Source organism: Macrotis lagotis, chromosome 1, assembly GCF_037893015.1.
Source record: "Macrotis lagotis isolate mMagLag1 chromosome 1, bilby.v1.9.chrom.fasta, whole genome shotgun sequence".
Classification (NCBI taxonomy): Eukaryota; Metazoa; Chordata; class Mammalia; order Peramelemorphia; family Peramelidae; genus Macrotis; species Macrotis lagotis.
The window spans coordinates 624,288,408-624,311,317 of NC_133658.1; the positions used below are offsets into that span (position 1 = coordinate 624,288,408).

The 22,910-nt window shown below is 34.5% G+C and overlaps 1 protein-coding gene across 1 annotated transcript in view; it reads left to right on the forward strand.

Annotated features, from left to right (window-relative positions):
- THSD7B (thrombospondin type 1 domain containing 7B) overlaps nt 1-22,910 on the forward strand; it is a 1,134,773-nt gene that overhangs the window by 371,544 nt on the left and 740,319 nt on the right. The window contains exon 4 of the mRNA XM_074215070.1: nt 17,583-17,831. Coding sequence (XP_074071171.1) covers nt 17,583-17,831 — 249 coding nt within the window. The remainder of the gene's footprint in view (nt 1-17,582; nt 17,832-22,910) is intronic.

Genomic DNA, 22,910 nt, shown 5'->3' on the forward strand with positions numbered 1-22,910 from the left:
GAGAGAGGAAATCAGTGAACTAAATATGTAACTAAAAAAATTATAGAAAGAACAAATTAAAAACCCCAATTAAATACCAAATTAGAAATTCTAAAAGTTAATAGAGAAATTAATAAAATTGAAAGCAAGAAAACTTTTAAATTAATAAAACCAAGAGTTAGTTTTATGAAAAAAACCCCAATAAAATTGATAAACATCTGGTCAATTTGATTAAAAAAATAAAGAAGAAAATCAAATTGCTAGTATAATAAATGAAAAAGGTGAACTCACCACCAATGAGGAAGAAATTAAAGTAATAATTCAGAATTATTTTGCCCAACTATATGTTAATAATTTTGAAAATCTAACTAAAATGGATGAATATTTAGAAAAATATGTTTCCCAGATTAAATGAAGAGGACCATAATACCTAAATAACCCTACCTCAGAAAAAAGAAATTCAACAAGCCATTATTGAACTCACTAGGAAAAAATCTCCAGGGCCAGATGTATTCACAAGTGAATTCTATCAAACATTTGAGGAACAACTGGTTCCAATTCTATATAAACTTTTTGGAAAAATAGGTGAAACTGGAACTCTGCCTTACTCTTTCTATGACACCAATATGGTGCTGATACCTAAACCAAGGAAAAGCTAAAACAGAGAAAAAAATTATAGACCTATCTCCCTGATGAATATAAATGACTAAATCTTAAATAAAATATTAACAAAATAATTGCAACAAGTTATTACTAGGATAATCCATTACAATCAAATAGGATTTATCCCAGGAATGAAGGGTTGGTTCAATATTAGGAAAACTTAGCAAAATTAATTATATCAATAACGAACCTATCAGAAATCACATGATTCTATCAATAGATGCTGAAAAAGCTTTTGACAAAATACAACACCCATTCCTACTAAAAACATTAGAAAGTGCAGGAATAAATGGATTGTTCCTTGGAATAATAAGCAGTATCTATCTGAAACCATCAACAAGCATTATATGCAATGGGGATAGACTAGAGGTAATCCCAATAAGATCAGGGGTGAAATAAGGATGCCTATTATCACGACTACTATTCAATATTGTATTAGAAATGTTAGCTTCAACAATTAGAGAAGAAAAAGAAATTGAAGGAATTAGAATTGGGAAGGAAGAGACAAAATTATCACACTTTACAGATGGTATACCTAGAGAACACCAAAAAATCATCTAAAAAACTTACTAGAAATAATTAGAAACTAGCAAAGTCACAGGATATAAAAATAAACCCTCATAAATCCCCAATACTCCTATATATGACTAGCAAGAAGCAGCAGAAAGAGCTAGAAAGAGAAATCCCATTCAATGTAACCTCAGATCATATAAAATACCTGGGAGTCTATCTGCCAAGGCAAACTCAAAACTTTTTGAAAACAATTACAAAACACTCTTCACACAAATAAAATCAGATTTAGATAACTAGGAAAACATCAACTGTACATGGATAGGCTGAGATAATAAAAATGACAATTTTACCAAAAGAAAAGTGCCCTACCAATAAAAATTCCAAAAAGTTACTTTAATGAGTTAGAAAAGAAGTGGTAAGTAAATTCTTATGGAGAAATAAAAAGTCAGGAACTTCCAGGGATTCAATTTTTAAAAAAGTGAAAAAGAAGGAGGCTTAGCCCCACCACAACAAAAATTATATTATAAAGCAACAGTCATCAAAACTGTCTGGTATTGCCTAAGAAATAGAGTGGTGGACAAGTGAAATACAATAGGTGCAATAGCAGGAAATGATTATACTAATCTGCTGTTTGATAAACCCAAAGAGTCCAGCTATTGGGATAAAAATTCCCTCTTCAACAAAAACTGTTGGGAAAATTGGAAGTTAGTATGGAAGAAACTTAGGTTAGACCAACACATCAGACCCTATACCAAGATAAGATCACAATGGATACATGATTGAGACATAAGAAACAGTATTATAAGCAAACTAGAAGATCAAGGAGTAGTCTACCTGTCAGATCTATGGGAAGGGAAGCTATTGATGACCAAGGAAGAGATAGAGAACATCATTAAAAATAAACTAGATAATTTTGATTACATTAAATTAAAAAGCTTTTGCACAGATAAAACCATTGTAAACAAGATCAAAAGAAACATAGTAAATTGAGAAATAATTTTTACAACTAGTATTTCTGTCAAAGGATTCATTTCTAAAATATACAGAGAACCAAGTCAAATTTTAAAAGAAAAGTCATTCCTTAATTGACAAATGGTCAAGGATATGCAAAGGCAATTTATAGATGAGGAGATCAAAGCAAACCACAGTCATATGAAAAATTGCTCTAAATAATTACTTATTAGAGAAATGCAAATTAAAGCAACTCTGAGGTACCAACTCACACCTCTCAGACTGTCCAACATGACAAAAACGACAATGATCAATGTTGGAAGGGATGTGGGAAATCTGGGACACTGATATATTGTTGGTGGAGCTGTGAACTCATTCAACCTTTCTAGAGAGAAATTTGGTATTATGCCCAAAGGGCAACAAAAATGTGCATACCCTTTGATCCAGCAATACCACTACTGGTTCTCTACCCTGAAGAGATTATGGAAAAGGGTAAAAACATCATTTGTTCAAAAATATTCATAGCAGCCCTGTTTGTGGTGGCAAAGAATTGGTAATTAACTAAATGTCCTTTAATTGGGGAATGGCTTAGCAAACTGTGGTATATGTATGTCATGGAACACTATTGTTCTATTAGAAACCAAGAGGGATGGGAATTCAGGGAAGCCAGGAGGGATTTGCAAGAACTGATGCTGAGCAAGATGAGCAGAACCAGAAAAACATTGTGCAACCTAACAGCAACATGGGGGTGATGATCAAAGTTGTTGGACTTAGAATGAGCTTCTATCAATGCAACAATCAGGGACAATTTTGGGCTATCTGGGATGGACAATGCCATCTATATCCACTGAAAAATTGTGGAGTTTGAACAAAGATCAAGGAATATTACCTTTAACTTAGAAAAGAAAAGACCATTATCTTTTTATGTAATTCTGCTGTCTCTTATGCTTTATTTTTTTTCCTTAAGGATATGATTTCTTTCTCATCACATTCAACTTACATCAATGTATACCATAAAAACAATGTAAAGACAACAGACTGCCTTCTGTGGAGGTGGGGGTGGGTGGGGAGGGAAGGAAGATTAGGGGAAAAATTGTAAAACTCAAAATAAATAAAATCTTTTTTTTTAAAAAAAACCTTATATTATACTGACTATGTTTAGACTTAATCACTTATAACTTGGAAAAGATAAGTTTCTCTTCTAAAACTTTAATTAAACTTACCCTGGGATTTGTTTCTATTTATTATAGATAAAGAATTTTTGGGGCCAGAGGCATTTCTTTTTGACATTTTTACTATCACCTTGATTAAATGTCTTTTTTTAATAGGAAAATTTAATTTTTCTTCTCATGATGTCATTCAGTGTGTTCACTTTTGTGAAATTCACTTTCTCAATTTTGGACAAGACAACAGTTTTTAATTAATGCCTTTGTCGGCTCACTCATTGATTGCTTTAACTTTTGATAAACCACCCCAAGCAATGTTCCCCTCTGCTTAGTGTCACAAAGCTGCAGACTGCTTTATTATTCTTAGTGCCACTGTGTTCCCTGATCATTGATTTGCCTATTGGGTTTAAAGATCTGGTTTTATTGTATCACTGTACTCCTTAATTTTTCCTCTTTCATTTTGGCAGAAGTTTCCATGAGGTTCTATTATGTCTTTATATTTATACCTTTCCTGTGGATGCCTCAGCACTGTCACATAGATATCAATGATCCTTTTATTATATTTTTAAAAATAATTATCTGCCTCATGAAATGAGTTACATCTCTTTATTCAGTTTCCTCTATGGAGAAGTACATTTGACTTAAACAGACTAGGCTGTGAGGAGAAGAATCTTAGTAAATAAAGAGTCAATGAACTGCTTCAATATGTTTTTTTTCCATAGTGGTTTAAATTTTCAAAGTATTCTCTTTAAAAAATATTACTTGTATAAATTCTGAGCAATAATTACCAAAATTAAAAAGAGCATTTCCTATAAAAGAATTAGAACACAAAGTTATTGCATATGTAACTGTACATCTCAAATCATAAGACTTACTCTTTTCAAAAAATGTAAATATCAAATTCAACCAATACCTTCCAGAAAATATGACTTTTTAACCTTTTTTTTACTTCCTTTCTTAACTCTCTATGAAATTTAGAGAAAGTTTCAATGACCCTTCTCTTTTGTCTTTACTGTCTTCTCTCCTTTCTCCCTCTCCCTCTCCACATTCCTTCACTTCTCTTTGTTCTTTCAATATTGCCAAAATCACCCCCTTGCCATCTTTTTTGCATTTTCAAAGAGTAATAACATTATATTGCAGTCATATGCCAGAATTTATTCAGCCTTATACTTCCTCTTCCAATTGCTCAAATAATTTTAATTTTCTAGGTTTTTCTTAGAACTTTCTATTCAGTTTTGATTTTATCATTAAAATATAGTTTAAAAGTCTATTCAATAAAAAATCCATTTCCTTCAATCCCAATAAATCTCCCCTTTTCCCCCCACTGCAAAATTATACTCAGTTTTGTAAGATAAATTATTTTAGCTATAAGCTCATTCCTTTGCCTTTTAAATATTGTAATCTAAGACTTCCTCATATTTATAGTAGAAACCTTCAAGTCTTGGGTGATTATTATTCTAGTTCCATGAAACTTGAACCTTTTATTCCTGGATACTTGCAGTATTTTATCTTTGACCCAGAAACTCTGAATTTTTGGGATTTCTTTCAGGGTAATTATTTCTTTCAGAGAATTCTTTTCAATCTTCACTTTATTATGTGGTTTTAATTAATCTGGGATTTTTTAATATGATTTCTTGAAACATTTTCTTAAAGATCTTATATTTTTAAATTCTCTTGTGTTTTTCAAGCTATTTTGTTTTGACAGCAAATACCTTGCATTTTCTTCTACTTTATAATTATTTGATTTTGTTCCAACATTTCTTGCTTCCTCATGGATTTATAGATTTTTGTTTGTCTTTTCTGGATTTTAGGGATTCCATTATTGGGCCTATATTTATCTCTTAATGTCTTAAAACTATTTGTTTTGTTTTTTCAATTTTTTTCTCTGAATTTCTTATTTCATTTTTAAAAATTTCTTGCTTCATTTCTTCCAAGTAAGTTCTTCCAATTTAAGTACTCTTTGTGATATATTTTTTTCTATTTCATCTGTGCCTAGAGTTATGGAAGTATTTTGTCCTTCTAAATCAGTTTTTTTAGCTTTCTGTATGTGTTGTAATTCTTTCTAGTGTTCTGTATCTTCTTTAGTTAACTCACCTCTCCAGTCGTATTTCCCAAATTAGGGATTTTTTTTATCAGAGCCAGACCTCTCTCCTATTATACTTGTGAACTGAACCACAGGTTTCTGCTTCATCTTTACTTGAATTCCTAAGTAGACTCCTTTCTGTGGTTAGTATTCCTTTGTACTTTTGAGGTTCAGAGAACTGGATATTGAAGGCCTTCTTTGACACCTTAAGACAGAATGCTTTGGGCTTTGTTGTTCTTGGTCTTGGAGTATCTGAGGCCAAAAATTTCCATGACTCCACTATTTGTTCTCATCCTGGGCACTTCCAAGGTCCATGATGTGGGTTTCTGATGCTCCTGTGGCTCCCTTCCTCTGTTAATAGCATTGTGGCCCTTGTTGATCTTTTGTCACTCTTGGAGGATTCCAAATTGTTTGCCTGCACTAACCCTAATTTTTCCAGGTGGCCATACGTCCATTTGCCCTTAGTCTTCTATCTGATGTCTTGTGCAATTTGGAGGTAGAAGAAGTCACTAACTTTAGTTTCTTATTGGGTTTCTTGTTCATTATTTAGTCTTATGCTATTTTTTAAGATTTTGCTGCAATACATGTATAAGAGCTAGTTGATTTGCCTTCAGGTCATCTATAGCTTTAATTGTTATTACTATATCCATAACTGCAAACCAACAGGAATTTATTTCTTTATTTATTTATAGGTACCTTTTAAACTTACCATTTTCCCCTTATCACATTTATGTAACTAGAGGCTGAAGTTCTTCTGAAAGACAAATCAAAGAATTACCTGTTATGTAGTAACTGCATAGAAGGTGTATCATTAAGAATGTAATTAAATGTGATCTCTCAGAATTTAAAAATCTGAAACAATAATGTATATACCTATGTGTATGTGTTTGTATATATTATATATATATATATATATATATATATATATATATATATATGTATATACATATACCCAAAGGTAGGTGCTACATAATTTCTATTACAAGTACCATGTATAAATACATGCTGCAAATATATGTATCTACCCTTTTTATTATTTATTTACCAATAAATAAATTGGTAGTGAATATTTTTCTGATCTCTCTTCTGTCTCTTTCTCCTTCTACCTGGGTTTTCATGCAGGTGAGCATGGATTATTTTTTCCTAATATTTTAGCATTCTATTTATTTGAATCAGAGATTGCACATTTTTAGGGGACTAGCAGTGGGTATTATATAAAAAGAACTACAAATCTATAGATGTGAGTTTTCTCTAAACTAGATATGGGACCTTTGGCAAGTCAATAAAGAGCTATGAACCCTAAAGTCTCTTTCCACTCTAACATTTTATTAGAGACAATATTAAGGGTCTACCTGGGGAAAAATGGCGTTGAATTTGAGGGGCATTTTTTTAGACTTTTATGATATTTTTAATTAATATGAACAATATTTCTGGTGTGATATATTTTTTCACCATTCAAGCAGAAGGAGAGAAAAAAAGGAATAAAGAAATGAGGAAAGAAAGATAGAAAGAGAGAAAAAAAGGGAGGAAGAAAGGAAAGAAAGGAAAGAAAGAAAAGAAAGAAAAGAAGGAAGAAAAAAAGATAAGTAAAGGAAAGAAAAAGAAACTAAAGGAAAAAAAGGATAAGGGAAAGGAAGGAAAGGAAAAAGAAAACAAAATCCAATATGAAAGGGAATCTATTTGAAAGATTTTTGTCCTTAGGGAGGAAAAATCATTAACCATGATTTGATATCATTGTTGAGCTCATTGATAACTTTATTTAATAATGTTTGTGATGATGATTATAGTGAGTAGTAGCAGTGTAACATAGTGCATCAGAAATTGTCCTTGAATTTAGGGAAAAAACTATCTCTGGCACAGTTAAGTCACTTAGCCTCTTTTCATCCCAAGCTATTTTCTAAGACTATATGTTGTGGAAGCATTGCTGATCATCATTTGGAAAGAGCTTTTCTTCACTGAGAGTTTTTTTATATCAATTTAATCATAGGTTTGTGTCAGAATAAGCTTTATCATTTAATAGTAGTAGTAGTAGTAATAATAATAAGAAGAAATATCTGTCATGTACAATCAGGTTCACACAATGTCTTTCTATACATGATCTCATTTGGTTTGATTTAGACAGCTTTATATTTATTATCTATTATAAAGATCATAACTAAATACATTAGAATTGGAAAATCACAAGTATATTTGTTCAGAGTTCAATTTCATTGACTATTCAAGAATAGAGATATTACCTAGATTACATATGATGGTACGCCTAATTCAAAATTCATTTGTTAAAAAATAAATTCATATTGGTTGTCTTATTTTAATTTCTGTTTTAATCATTGTTGAATTTAATTAATATTTTTTGATTTTGGAAATTTCTGCAAATGAACCAATTAAATATACATTTGCATCATGCAAAATTATCAGGTAAAAATTACTGGTAAAATGTTCTAATATGGGAAGGTAATAAGGATAAGAGACCTAACATCAGTTAATTTTATCCCAGCTAGAATTCCTTTGTAAAAATGATCAATTTCTTGAAGAAAATGATCTGTTGGGGTGGCTAGGTGGCACAGTGGATAGAGCACCGGCCCTGGAGTCAGGAGTACCTGACTTCAAATCTGGCCTCAGACACTTAATAATTGCCTAGCTGTGTGACCTTGGGCAAGTCACTTAACCCCATTGCACTAAAATTAAAAAAAAGAAAAAGAAAATGACCTGTTGCTTAAAGTATAAAATGTAGTTAGACCAAGAGTTAGAGTTCTTGTGAACTAAAAACCCAACAAACATCAACCATGAGATTTGAAATTCAAAAATAGGCACTATGATTATAGTTATTGTTGTTTGTCCTGCATTATCAAAGAGGACTATGACATCAGAAAGATGATGACATGACTTGCAAGTGAACTGGATTTATTTTTTATTTTTTTTAAATTTATTTTTTATTCTCATTTTGTACAAATTTTTTCTTACGTTAATAAAATATTCTTGTTTACAAGTAAACAAAATACCCCTCCTCCCCCATGAATATAGATATACTTGCTTGGGCAAAAAATGTAAAGGGGAGAGAAAAAAATTAAAATTAAAAAAATAGTAATAATTGTAGGTATGGCCAGGTGACACAATGGACAAAACACCAGCCCTGGAGCCATGAGCACCTGAGTCCATATCCAGCCTTGTAAACCCAACAATCACCCAGCCATGTGACATGCAAGCCACCCGATCCCCACTGCCCTGAAAAAAACAAAAAAAAGAAAGGAAAAAAAAAGACCCAAAATAAAATAAAATAGTAATAATAGTAGGGGTGGCTGGGTGGTGGACAGAGCATTGGCCCTTGAGCCAGGAGCACCTGGGTCCAAATCCGGCCCCAGACACCCAAAGATCACCCGCTATGTGGCCCCAAGCAGGCCATCCAGCCCCACTTGCCCTGCACCCTCCCCCAAATAATAATAAGAAAAAATGTGCTTGAGTCTTTGTTCCAATACCAACAACTCTGTCATGGGTGCATCTCATTCTTTATGATAAGTCCATCACAAAAGTTATTTCCATATTTTTCCACCTTTGCCATTGCTGATCGCAACTCCCTCCTTTCTTATTTCTCCACTACCATGTACTCTATTTTCTCTCTCCTTTCACTCTGCCTCTGCTGTAGAGTCACTGAGTGGCACAGCAGACAGATCCCTGGTCCTGGGGCCAAGAAGCCCTGAGCCCCCATATAACCCCTTAGGCCCAGAATCCACCTGGCCCTGTGGTCCTGGGCAGGCCTTCCAATCCCAGCCCCCTTGCAAGAAGTAAGAAAGAAAATGTGTTATATCTGGCCACTCTCCCCCCAGTGGTCCATCCTCTCCTCCTTTATTCACATCCCCACCCCTTCCCCCTGCTCCCCCCTCCTTCTTACTCCAGATGTCTATACCCCATTGAGTATATATGCTGTTTCCTCTCCTAGCCATCTCTGATGAGAGCAAAGGTTCCCTCATTTCCCCTTGCTTCCCCACTTCCATATCATTGCAATAGCTCATTGTAATAAAAAAAATTTTACGTGAAATATCTTGGACTATTCCCCCTCTCCTTTTTCTTTCTCCCATTCCATTTCCCTTTTATTCTATTGACTCTATTTTTACACCATATTTTATCTTCGAATTCAGCTTTCTCCTGTGCTTCAACTATAAAAGCTCTCTCTACCTGCTCTATTAACTGAGAAGGTTCATATGAGCATTGTCAGTGTCATTTTTCTATGCAAGAATACATGCAGTTCATCCTCATTAAGTCCCTCATATTTCCCCCGCTCCTCCATTCTCCATGCTTCACCTGAGTCCTGCATCTGAAGATCAAACCTTCGTTCAGCTCTGGCCATTCCAAAAGGAACATTTGCAATTCCCCTGGTTCATTGAAAGTCCATCTTTTTCCCTGGAAGAGGATATTCAGCCTTGCTGGGTAGTTCATTCTTGGCTGCATTCTAAGTTCTTTTGCCTTCTGGTATATTGTATTCCAAGCCCTATGAGCTTCCAGTGTAGTTGCTGCTAAGTCCTGTGTGATCCTGACTGCAGCTCCATGATATTTGAACTGTGTCCTTCTGGCTGCTTGTAATATTTTCTCTTTGACTTGGGAGTTCTAGAACTTGGCTATAATATTCCTAGGGGTTGGTTTTTTGGGATCTCTTCCTCTGGGGGAGCGGTGGATTCTCTCCATTTCTATTTTGCCCTCTGCTTCTAGAATATCAGGGTAATTTTCCTGTAGTAATTCTTTGAAAATGGTGTCAAGGCTCTTTTCCTGATCATGAATTTCAGGTATTCCAATAATTTTTAAATTATCTTTCCTAAGTCTGTTTTCCATATCAGCTGTTTTTTCAATGAGATATTTCACATTTTCTTCTAATTTTTCATTTTATTTTGGTTTTGAAGTATTGATTCTTGATTTCTGGTAAATTCATCAATCTCCCTGAATTCTATTCTTTGTCTGAAGGATTTGTTCTCCTCAGAGAGTTTTCTTATCTCTTTTTTCATCTGGCCAATTTTGCTTTTTAAAGCATTCTTCTCCTCAATAACTTTTTGAACTGTTTTATCCATTTGACCTAAGCTGGTTTTTAGCATGCTATTTTCTTCAGCATTTTTTTGGATTTCCTTGACTAAGCTGCTGACTTCATTTTCATGTTTTTCCTGCATCTCTCTCCTTTCTTTTCCCAGTTTTTCTTCCAACTCCCTCATTTGATTTTCAAAGTCTTTTTTGAGCTTTATCATAGCCTGAGCCCAATTTCTGTTTTTCTTGGAGTCTTTAGATGCAGGAGCTTGTGCTTCCTCATCTTCAGACTGAGTATTTTGATCCTTCTTGGGCTCATGAGCAAAATATTTCTCAATAGTCTTCCTTTTGTTTCTTTGCTTGCTCATTTTCCCAGCCTGGGCCTGGTTTGGGGGTGCTTCCTGAGCTTTTGGGACACTCCCACAAGGGTCTCAGTGTGTGAGGCTCTGTCCTCCCTCCTGGTCTGTGAATGACCATTAGCACCTCCCTCTGCCACAGGGCAGAGGTGGGGGGGGTCTGCTGTTCTATGGGGGGGCCTAGACTGCTATCAGGACCTGAATGTGGTCAGAGCCCCAGAGTCCTGTTCCAGAGGCAGAGGACAGAGCTCTGCAGTTTCTCTTCACTCCCCTCCTTCAGCTCAATGGGCTCATGCCCTGGAGTCTCCTGCTTACTGGGCTCTGCCTGCTTCTGTTTCCTGCATCAGGGCTGGGGAAAGACCAAGCTGCTTCCTGTGTGCCCTGAGGGCTGGGCTCCACATGCTTGCTCTGGCAGAGGTCCCCAGCTGTTACCCCACTTTGTGCCCGGTGGTCCTCGGGGTGCAGCTCAGGAGACTCCCCCACTGCTGTAAGCTGAGACTCCCAGCGCCCTGGGGCTGCCTCCGGGAGGTTGAAGTTTTTTCGCTCTTCTGGGCTACCCCTCTGGCAGGCCGCCCCTCCGACCCCGGGGAGCAGAGCCTTTCTGCTCTTTTCCAGGTTACCTTGAGTAGGAGAACTGCCTCACTGGGTCCCTTTGTGGGTTCTGTCTCTTGAAAGTTTAGTTAGAGTCCTTAGCTGATGAATTTTATCAGAGAGCTCCTAAGACTTGATCCCTTCTTGTCGCCATCTTGGCTCCACCCCTCTGAACTGGATTTAAAAGTGAGGCAGGACTACACAAAGTTAGGTTCATTAACAGAATATAAATCATGACATCTGGGGATATCCCTAGACCACATTAATAAAAATATAGTGTTAGATGAATTCCTACAGTATCCCTTTACAGTAAACACTAAAATTCATGCTTTAAATAGGGATAGAATTATGGGTCATTATTTCAGATTTGATGGAAAGGTCCAATGGTGATACTGGTAAATACATACCTGAATAAGAACCCTTTTCTACATCATCATGAAAGGCTATTTAGATTCTGCTTAAGGTCTGCAGTGATTTACAAGTCAGTCAATTTACATTCTTTAGTTGTTGCTTAATTGGTTTTCAGTTGTGTCCAGCTCTTCTGTGACCCATTTGGAGTTTTCTTGGCAAAGATACTAGAGTGATTTGCCATTTCTCCAGCTCATTTTATCATTCTAGATAGTTTTAATTTGTTGAAAATGGATTCTTTTATTGAGCTAGATTCATGTTCTCCATAATGTCCACACCTTACTCTCAGTCTTGCTCCCTGGGATCAAGCAACAAATTAATCCCTCTTTTACATGACAGTCTTTCAAACACAATGCAGCTATGATGTACTCTTTTCATCTAATTAAATAACCCCATTTCCTTCAACTAGTTGTTGTTTGGCATGTCTAACCTCTGAGGTCCCCATTTAGGTCAGCATGATTTTCTGTAATAAATAAATGTATACACACACATCCACATATGCGTGTACATGTAAACATGCAGACATACATATTTGTGAGTATATATGTACACATATTGGAATAAAAAGACTTCAAAATTCCCCTAAAAATGCACTTTAGGAACTGTCTTCATGACATCTGGGTATTTCCCAATTGTATGAGGAACTGCCTCATACATCTTTCTGTCTCTGAAGGTATATGTGTCAATACCTCTGTTTCTGTCTAGATGTATATAACAGTCGATGGTTTTACAAAACATTCAAGCATTCATTTTGACTTTTTTATTTATATGATAACATTAGTTCACTGATCCTAAAAGATGTCTTAAATAAAAAATTGTGGGAGGGGGGAAAAATCTATAGTTTGTACTCCATTCAGCTTTTTAATCAGTTCAGGCTTGGCTAATGTCAATCATTTATTCTTTGCATTTGACTAATTAGAAGAATGTTCAACATATTTTTACTGAAATAGTTCCATAAAAACAGAAGTCCTTAGTAATTCTTTTTATTGTCTTGATAAATCCTATATATAAATAGCTCCCAGACCATTTAGTATAGGATTTAAAGAAATGTGCAGGGGCAGTTGGGTGGCACAGTGGGGCGGTTAGGTGGCACAGAGGATAGAACACTAGACCTGGATCCAGGAGGACCTGAATTCAAATCCTACCTCAGACACTTAATAGTTACATAACTGTGTGACCTCGGGCAAATCACTTAACCCCACTATCTTGCAAAAATCAATAAATGAATAAATTAAAAAACTTATACATACACATACATATATATATTTATGTAAGTGTGCATGCATAAGTTTAATTAAACTCTGTATAATAATAGATAATATTTATATGGTACCTTAAGATTTGCAAATTGCTGGACACAAGTTATCTCTATAAATGAGAAAACTGAGACTGATAGAGGTTAAGTGACTTGATCAGTCTCACACATCTAGTAAATTTACATAGACAATAAATGTCTGAGATTTTTTATGACTTCAAGCCTAGCATTCTATTCACTTCACTGTTCTTCCTAGCAGAAGCTGTCTAAGAGTAGGGGACATGTCTTATAAACTTCCTATCTTCATGTACTTAATCCTGGACACTGAATAAATGTTTGAACTGAACTGAATTAATTCTCTTTCACAATTTCAAACTTTGGCTATTATTTCATTTTTCTTTAGGCTTGAATGAATAACCAAAATTTTCGGTGTTTCAGTTTGAAGATAGAACCCCCTAAGGTTTTAACAGTACAATAAATTTTAGAAATGTAGGATAGCTTTCTTTTATTATCCATATGCTGGTAGTTTTTATGCTGTCACTAAACTTCTATTGTTGACTTTCTTATTGTGACACGATTTGCTCTTTCAATTTCTGATGTTCCCTCTCTTTTTTCTCTTCTTTATTTTTGTGGATAGGTGTGTGTGGGAAGGGTGAATAGAGGGAGGAGAGAGATAGGAGAAGAGTGTTATAGAGTGATGGTGCTGGTATTATTAAACCAGAAATCAACCCCCTAAATCCTCAAATAATTTTTGATGCCCTCCTATTTAGAAGTGTATATAATACAAAACTCTCTTATCTTTCATCATTGTTGCACCAATATGATTTACAAGTTGAAAATATGTACCTAGATATTAATGTGATAGAACATTATTGTTCTATAAGAAATCATGGGGGCTGCTAGGTGGCACAGTGGATAGAGCACCAGCCCTGGAGTCAGGAGTACCTGGGTTCAAATCCAGTCTCAAACACTTAATAATTACCTAGCTGTGTGGCCTTGGGCAAGCCACTTAACCCCATTTGCCTTGCAAAAACCTAAAAATAAAATCATGGGGGATGGGACTTCAGAAAATGCTGGCAAGGCTTACATGAACTGATCCTGAGTGAAATGAGCAGAACCAGAAGAACATTATACAAAATAACAACAACATTGAATGATGATCAACCATGATGAACTTGTTCATTTCAGCAGCACAATTAAAAGATAATTCTAAAAGACTTGTAATGGAACTGTTTTAAATGCTCACCAAAGCTCAATTTTTTAAAATATTGTCATATATTTTGTCATTTTTTTCTCTCCAATGTATTTTTCTTTTGTTTGGATTTGATTCTTCTCTTATAACATGATTAATATGAATCTATGTTTAGCATAATTGCACATATAGAACCTATATTAGATTGCTTTCTGTCAACTGGAGGGGCGAAGGGAAGGGAGGAAGGGAGAAAAATGTAAAACTCAAAACCTTACCAAAAAATGCTTGGTGAAAACTTGCGTTGCATGTTGTTGTAAAAACAAATAAATAAAAATATTTAAATTTTCAAAAAAAGAAAAATACTGTACCTGGGATTCTTTTTTTTTTTTTTTGCTTCTTAAAAAACCTTACCAATATGGGCAATATGCAAGGAAGATCATTCTGATTATACTGATGAAAAATAAGGGAATAAAGAATTTAACCATAGATCATATAACTAAAAAATAAGGTGAGGGAGGACTTGAATCTTGATTCTGAGGTTAACATTTGAACCACTTTACCAAAGATTAATGTCTTTTCCTATGTTTGGCTCCTAATTTAGTAGATGTTCTTTATTATCCACAAATTGCATATTCTGATCTTTGATTTTAAGGGGACAATACTCCCCCCCCACAGTATGAAATTGCAAAATGTATTCAAGCAATATTTGAGAAAAAAAGAATAAGATGGTTTCTTGGTTAATGGATAAACTCTTATACTCCTCTTCCCCTAAAAGTCCTTGTGTGTCCTTTGTTTATTGGGTATAAGTAGGATTAATGACATGGAAGCTATAGAAAGACAGATTTGGGATGAATATAAGGAAAAGTTTCATTAATAGCCATAAGGGGCCAAATGTGGAATGTCCTAAATCAGTAAATATAGCTTCTCTATCAATGGAGGCCTTCCTCTGAAAGTTGGATGACCTGTAAAGACTCTTTAAAATTTGAGAATCTGTAATTGACCAAAATAAAAATTCTGTAGGAAGGCATCTTAACCGTATGTTTCCCTTCAGAAAATGTACTTTCAGTCAAAGCTGAATATCTCAATAAAAGCAAAACAGTGGAGTGTGACAATTATCTTTCCACTTTAGTAATACAAATTTTGTTTTATTATTAAGTATGAAGGTATAGTTGTATTTCTGGTGGAATAAGTAGCTGGGCAATTTATAACCCCCAAGACTTCATTTACAGATGAATGTTTGTCAAATAATTTGCAAATTACAAAGTGCTCCATAAATACTAAGTAGTCATTATTAACTTAAGCATCTCTTTTTCTTCCATTTAGAAATGAGCAGTGGGTATTTTCTCTTTGAAAGAACATTCAACATTAATTAAGGATCTGATCTCTATTTCTGAGGATTTAAGTAATATTAAGTTGATCATTTTAAATCAATATCTAAAACATGAGAGCAGCTAGGTGGCAAAGTGGACAGAGTGCAACTGGGAGTCAGGAAGACCTAAGTTCATATCCTGCCTTGGACACTTACTAGCTCTGTAACCTTGGATAAGTCACTTTACCCTGTTATCAGCTTTGTCACTATGTATAAGCCACTTCACTCGATTTGCAGATGAGTTTCCTTATTTGCAAAATGAACTGGATAAGACAAACTACTCTAGTATCCTGCCAGGAAAAATCCAAGCTTACTAAGTGCCAGGCACTATCTCATTTGACCTGGTAAGTGCTATTTAGTATCCTTACTTTACATATAAGGAAACTGAGGCAGACAGAAGTGACTTGTTTAGGTTCATATAGTAGTAGATAAGTGTCTGAAAGCTGTATTCAAATTCAGATCTGTGACTTTAAGTTTAGAATTATGTGTACTGTGCCACCCAGCTATCTAGATCTCAAATCTTTTCATTAGTTTGAGGAACTGGAAATAAAAAATTGAAACTATGTCCCTGACCAGCAGAAGAGGGCTTAGTGCTTATATCGTTACTATTCAAGACCATATTATTTCACACAAGTCAACAATACAGTTGATAAATACAAAGTGCTATTTTTTTAATATCAGAAAAATGATTGCTATTATTCTAATTGTTGATACAATTGGAAGAGCTGGGATAAAATAAAATATGAGGAGTAACAAGAAGCAGAAAGAGAAAACAGTAACAACAACTTTTTTTTTTTTAGTGTCAAGAATGACAAAAATTGTACCTGGAACCTGGGGATAAATGTGCTTTTCTAAGAAAGGAAGTAGGTTAGTTTTGAAGAATGACTACTTATAAAAGGTTTGCTTTTTTTCAGAACCTGAACTGACAAATAGATTTTATCATTTTTTTTAAGAAAGTCAGAGTTGAGCATCTTGCTTTCAGGAACTTTTTCCATTGTGTTCCAAATCAAAAGGTTGTTCCAACTAGCATGGAGGGGTTAATGAAAGCTTCTCAGTATATAAGAGATTTTTAAAAGAAATTCTGCCTGGAGTGTTTTCTGATCCCATCAAAGAAGATGGCAAGATGCACTGAACAGTTTATTGTACTAGCAGTGGTAATAAATTACTGGTTTATTTGAAGAAGCTGGGTTGTTTTTAAAGGACTTTGGCACATGTTTTGTTGTATTGGACCATGGGTTTTATTCTTGGAAACCATCACTATTGTGGAGGAAAATTAAACCTTTAGTCATTCAATAAGTGTTCTAGATTTATGAGAAATATAAGCTCTAATAATACAATGGACATTACAATTTCACTCTAATGTGTTCCACACAGTAATCTGACACTTGTGTCATATATCCCAGGCAGTGTGATGCTGGAGTCAGCTCAAACCTGCTTGTGAGAGTGGATTGTTAAATTTTCAATGTGAACATTTTTATCTCAGAAATCAGTAAAAGTTGCAAATCAGAGCGTAATTTATTGCTTTGTTATTTTTCTAGACTTAAAAATGTAATTGAGACTTTGTTAAAAATATATAAAATGGGGGGTGGCTAGGTGGGACAGTGGATAAAGCACCGGCCCTGGAGTCAGGAGTACCTGGATTCAAATCTGGTCTCAGACACTTGATAATTACCTAGCTGTGTGGCCTTGGGCAAGCCACTTAACTGCATCTGCCTTGTAAAAACCTATATATATATATATATGTATATATATATGCATATATATATATATGTATATGATATAAAATGCTTAAAAGTGTTTTATTGATACATATTTTCCCTCAAAAGGACCAGTTATTAAACATTTGCCAGCATACTACTACTCCAGTTTTACTCCTTTGTACAAAGGGTAGGACATATGTTATAACAGAGTACGTTACAGTGGTGTTTCTGTTGAAATGTTTTCAAGTGTGACTTACTGAAATAGCATCTTTGAATAGAAGTTGAATTTTGACATAACCCAAGACTTCATCAATATATCTATTCCTGTTTCCTTTTTATGTTTTTACAGCCTTTGTATGCAAGAAAGCTTTCCTTTGACCTTTCAGTCCTGCATCATGCCAAAAGACTGTGAAACTACAGATTGGTCATCTTGGAGTCACTGCTCCAAGACCTGTCAATCAGGGGATCTTTCCCCAGGATTTAGGAGCAGGAGCCGGAGTATAAAACAGATTGCCATAGGAGGTGGCCAGGAATGCCCCGAACTACAAGAAAAAGAGGCCTGCAACCTGGGAGGGGAACTTCTGCATTCATGTTCTAGGTATGGCACATTCTTTGTGACAACTTAAAGTTATAAGTTGCAGTAGCAGGGAAGGAATTATTCTAGATGGCCACGTAGTGTTGTATTGTGTTGTGTTGCATTGTTCTATGCTGTACTATATTTTTTAAAGACAGGTTTCCCTATCTTTCCCACACTAGAGATTCAAGAGTCATTATTTATGGCCAGATATAATTACCAATTACCTTAGAAATTTTAACCTCTGTTTTTGACCTGGGTCGGTTCACTCTTCCTTAGGCAAACTGGGGTATTCTCTGCCAGAGCTCAGAATATTATTGCTGACCATAGTGAAGAAACTTGATAGTTATAGTCCACTCACCTCAAAACTCCTGTACAAAAGAGATCCACTTGTACCTTCCTAGCTGTGATTATAGGTATATACCATTATAAATAGTGATCAGATATATTTTATTGGTTGTGACTCAGTGGTATGGGGCATCTAGGTGGCATGGTGGATAGAGCACTGACCTGAAGTTAGGACTATTCCTCTCCATGACTTCAAATCCAACCTCTTATTAGCGGTGAGTAGGGCAAGTCACTTGACCCTGTCTGCCTCAGGTTCTCATCTGTAAAATGAACTGGAGAAGGAAATGGCAAACTACTCTAGCATCCCAGCCAAGAAAACTCCAAATGGGGGATACAAAGAGTTGGACACAACTGAAACTGGTGAACAATAAATCAGCAACTAGTTTTCCCTCCATCATTCTTCACTTAATACAGAGAACTAATTTCAATTCTATTCAGTAAATTTGTATTAAATATCTTCTATATATTAGGCACTGTGCAATAGGGGGATACAAATTAAAAAAGAAAAAAGAAAGTCTTTTCCCCTCAAAGAATTTATAATCTAATAGGGAAAGATACAAAAGGAAGCTAGAAAAGTGGTGGTGGGGTGGCAACACTGGGGAATATCATGTTTTGTGGTGTTCAAAGGAAACAAAGATAGAAAATCGAGAGTAATTTGTAAAGTTCCAGCACCAATAAAGGCAAATTTCAAGCTTTGGAAGGAGAGTAGTGCTCTAATCCTGAGTAGTACAACCAGAGGAGAGGGGAGGCTGAGGGATTTTTGGAGGTGTTGAATATCCAAAACAGAGTTAAGGGCATGGTGATGAAATATCATCATGAGTGAGGGATTATGTTTTGTGGAGATCAAACCATGCAGTACTGCAGGTAGAAAGTATAGAGTTAGCTAGTGTCTCTGACTAATCAGTTCTCATGGGATTAGAGAATTTAGCAGAGACCTTAGATAACATCTAATCTAAAATCATCAATTTAAAATTGAAGAAAATGAGGTCCCAAAAAGTTTAACTGACTTGCTCTGGATTCTTCAGGTAGTAATAAGTCTTACTTGGATTTCTACTCCATTATTCCAAATGGAATACTCCAATATGTCTTTATATTGTAACATCTTTTTAATCTTGATCCTGGAAAAATCAAATATGTGTGAATTTCAAAATACCAAATTTAAAGTAAAATGTTTCTTACATATAATATCAGGGACATGATCCATCTACCCTTTTTCATTATTTTTATAACTAAACTCATTTCTTCCTGTAGAACCTTAACTGTTATTATCCTTTGGAAGGCAAATATAGGGCAAGGCAAGACATAACAAAACAATGTCCCCTTTACAAATTTTAAAAATTTCACTTTTCAAATTCAGAATAAAAAACTGCTCTCCATGTTCTTAATAATGGTCAGTCAAAAATGAAATCCAGGTCTAATGATGAACACAGTGACCAAAACCTTCCTGTCTTCATTTTCTATTTCTAGGTTACTTTATACATAATTTCTTTTATTGAGGTTGACAAAAAACACATATGCCCCCCCATATCATTTTTCGCTGTTTTATTCTTCACTTTAAGGTGACTATCACCCTTAGAATTCAGGGTTAAAGGTGACAGACTCTGGATCATGTATTGAAGCCCATGTGACTTCTAAACCTGTAGAAGCTAATTTTTCATGATGCTCATGAATTATTTAGTTTAAACTACATATTCACAAACACATATATTACCTGATTTTAGGATAAGTAGAGTTGAGTGCTATTGATTCAGCCAAGACACAGTCAGGCAGACCTCCCAGAGTTGTGGTTATTGTGTCTCATTTTGTTGTATTTTAAGATATATGCTTATAAGGTGTATGAAAAGCATAGTCTTTGCCAATTTCATTTGGAAGTAGTTATATTCCTATGACCTTACAATTTGACATCCTTTCTAAAGTTGACAGTTCCCTCACATTGTCATCTTGGTTGACAATATAAATTGATATAAAATAAGAATCCTGGGGCATAACCTGAAATAAATGCCAGCCAACATTTAGAAATGGGATATGGTGCTGATACTATCATGTACAAACTATGATTCTATTTAGTCAGAGAAGGGAAATGCATTAGCCACAGTGACACCCAAATCAGATGATGTCCTTTAGCTTGAAAGTTGGACTACCACAAGAAAGCCTAAAAGCAGCTTTTTACCTTTGTCTTCAGTTTTTCATTGGTGATAAAAGCATGTAATTAGTGAGACTGAGAAGTAGAAAAATGTGAAAGGCGGGAAAAAAGTGTGTTTTCAATGCAATGCTAATATTACACATTTCATATGTCACATATTGGAACTAGAATTGGGTTATTTTCCCATGAAACTGAAATTCTACTGTTTATGAATCTCTTCATCATTATTTTAGCTCAAATACTAGGGCAATGCTCCTTGGGTTTTCCATTTTCATCTTCCTTGCTACAGCAACAACTGCTGCTCTAATGGAACCATTTACCTTATTACTGTTCCCTCTTCCCCTAAAAGGTACTTTTCTTAAACTTTATATTACTGTTGCCATTCTTATATACTACTATTTTCTTTTAATATGTCCAAATATTTCTAGGACTATGTATAGACATAAACATGTGCAACAGATTATCAAATATTTGCTATGAACATTGCATATCATTGATGTGAGCAATTCCTGTTGTAGAAATTCCTTACACAGGAAAAAAGATTAGCAATTTATGTATTCAGTAGACCTAAAAAATTACTTGAGGCACTAATAAGGTTAAAGATTTATATATGGTCAACTGTATATTTATATATATATATATATATATATGTATATATATATATATATATATGTGTGTGTGTGTGTGTGTGTGTGTGTGTGTATACATATATATGTATATATATGGCCACCAGAAATCAGACTTAATTCCTCATGTTTCTAAAACCAACCATCAAAGCCTTCTATTCACTGTGACATCTGTTTGTCCTATATAAGTATATATAGATCTGTATATGCATACATTCATGAATATACACGCATACAAAGCTATGTTGGAGTCAGTTATAGCCATCTAGCAAAATTTGATAAATTTTCACCCTGAGCATTTAGATTTCAAATATGGACAAATTTCTATAATTCATACTTTATTGTTTTATTGTTCCTTTATATTGAAGAAAGTGTTGATAATCTAGATTAAATTTAAAGGGGTCTGCATACATTTTGTTTGAGAGCCAAGTTGTCAAATATTTAATATGCCTTATTGTTCAATTAACATTGCTTAAATTTACTGAGTGTATTAGAAGTCTCAGGGAATAGAGCCATCACCTGATTAGAATAATGGGAATTACAGACTACTACTACTACTACTACTACTACTACTACTACTACTACTACTACTACTACTACTATTATTACTACTACTATACTACTACTAATATTAATAATAATAATAATAATTCCTAATGCCTATGCATGTATGTATATATTCAAAATGTATATATGCATATATATTATATCAGGTAATCAAGGGCATAAAAATCTTAAGTGTATACTGTGTCGCATACATATACACATAAAATATATATACAAAATAAATACAAAATAATTTTGTTAGGGAAGGCACTATCAACTGGACAATTAAGAAAGGCTTTATGTAGAAGGTGATTAAACTGACCTTGTAGTTCTTGATTTCTTCCTCCCTCCCTCCATTTCTCTATCCTTCCTTCCCTTTGCCTTTCCTTCTCCTTCCTTCCTCTCCTCTCTTTCTATCTGTACACACACACACACACACACACACACACACACACACACACACATAGACACATTAAATTTGTATGTATGTATATATAGAGGAAATGATCAAGAATTCTTCTCTCTGCTTCCTAATTTCCTTTAAATCTCAGCTAAAATCACCTCTTCTGTACACCTTCCCCAGTCCCTTTTTAATATGCCTTTCTTCTTACTTTATGTCTAATTAAAACTCTAAAAAAAAACTTCATGCGTAGCTTTTTTCATGTTGTCTTCCCTATTAGACTGTGAGCTTCTTGTTGGAAAGGAGTGTTTATATCTTTCTTTGTATCCCCAGTTCTTAGCATGATGTCTAACACAAAGTAACTAATTATAATTATTAATGACAATATCTAACATTTATAGTGTGTGCTAAACAATTTAAAAATTATTTACCTCATTTAATGTGATATAGCTAACTTAATTCTCACAATATCCCTGGTAGGTAGGTGCTATTACCCCATTTTCAGACTGTTTGTTTAAGTAACATGACCAGAGTTCCACAGTTAGAAAGTGTGAAGCTGAATTTGAACTCAGGTCTTCCTGACTCCAAGTCTGGGGCTCTATCTATCCACTGTGCCATCTAGCTGACATGGTAGGTATCTATTAAATGCTTGTTCATGTAAATTGGCTTAAAAGATGAAAAACCGAAATGTAGCAAAATCAGACTCTCTCTTCTTTGAGATTAGTGTCAAAGTTTATTTTCAGTATGTCTGGAAAACAGGAAAAAATAAAATCTGACAGAGAGAAAAGTGTTTCATGGGAGTATTGATTGTAAGTCTTATTTCATCCAGGTCCCCAGTCCCAAACTTGAAAATCAGTTGCCAGAATAAAAGTGATTTTCTAATTTTTCTAAGTATCTGGAAATTGAAATTTTATTTTAGAAAACGTTTAATTGCAGTAATGCTAAGGCTTTTATAAAGATCTCAAAGCAAAATTTGAACTGCTGACAGCAATATTCCATGAGGCTGGAACACATACAAAAAAGTACACTTGAAAAAGAAG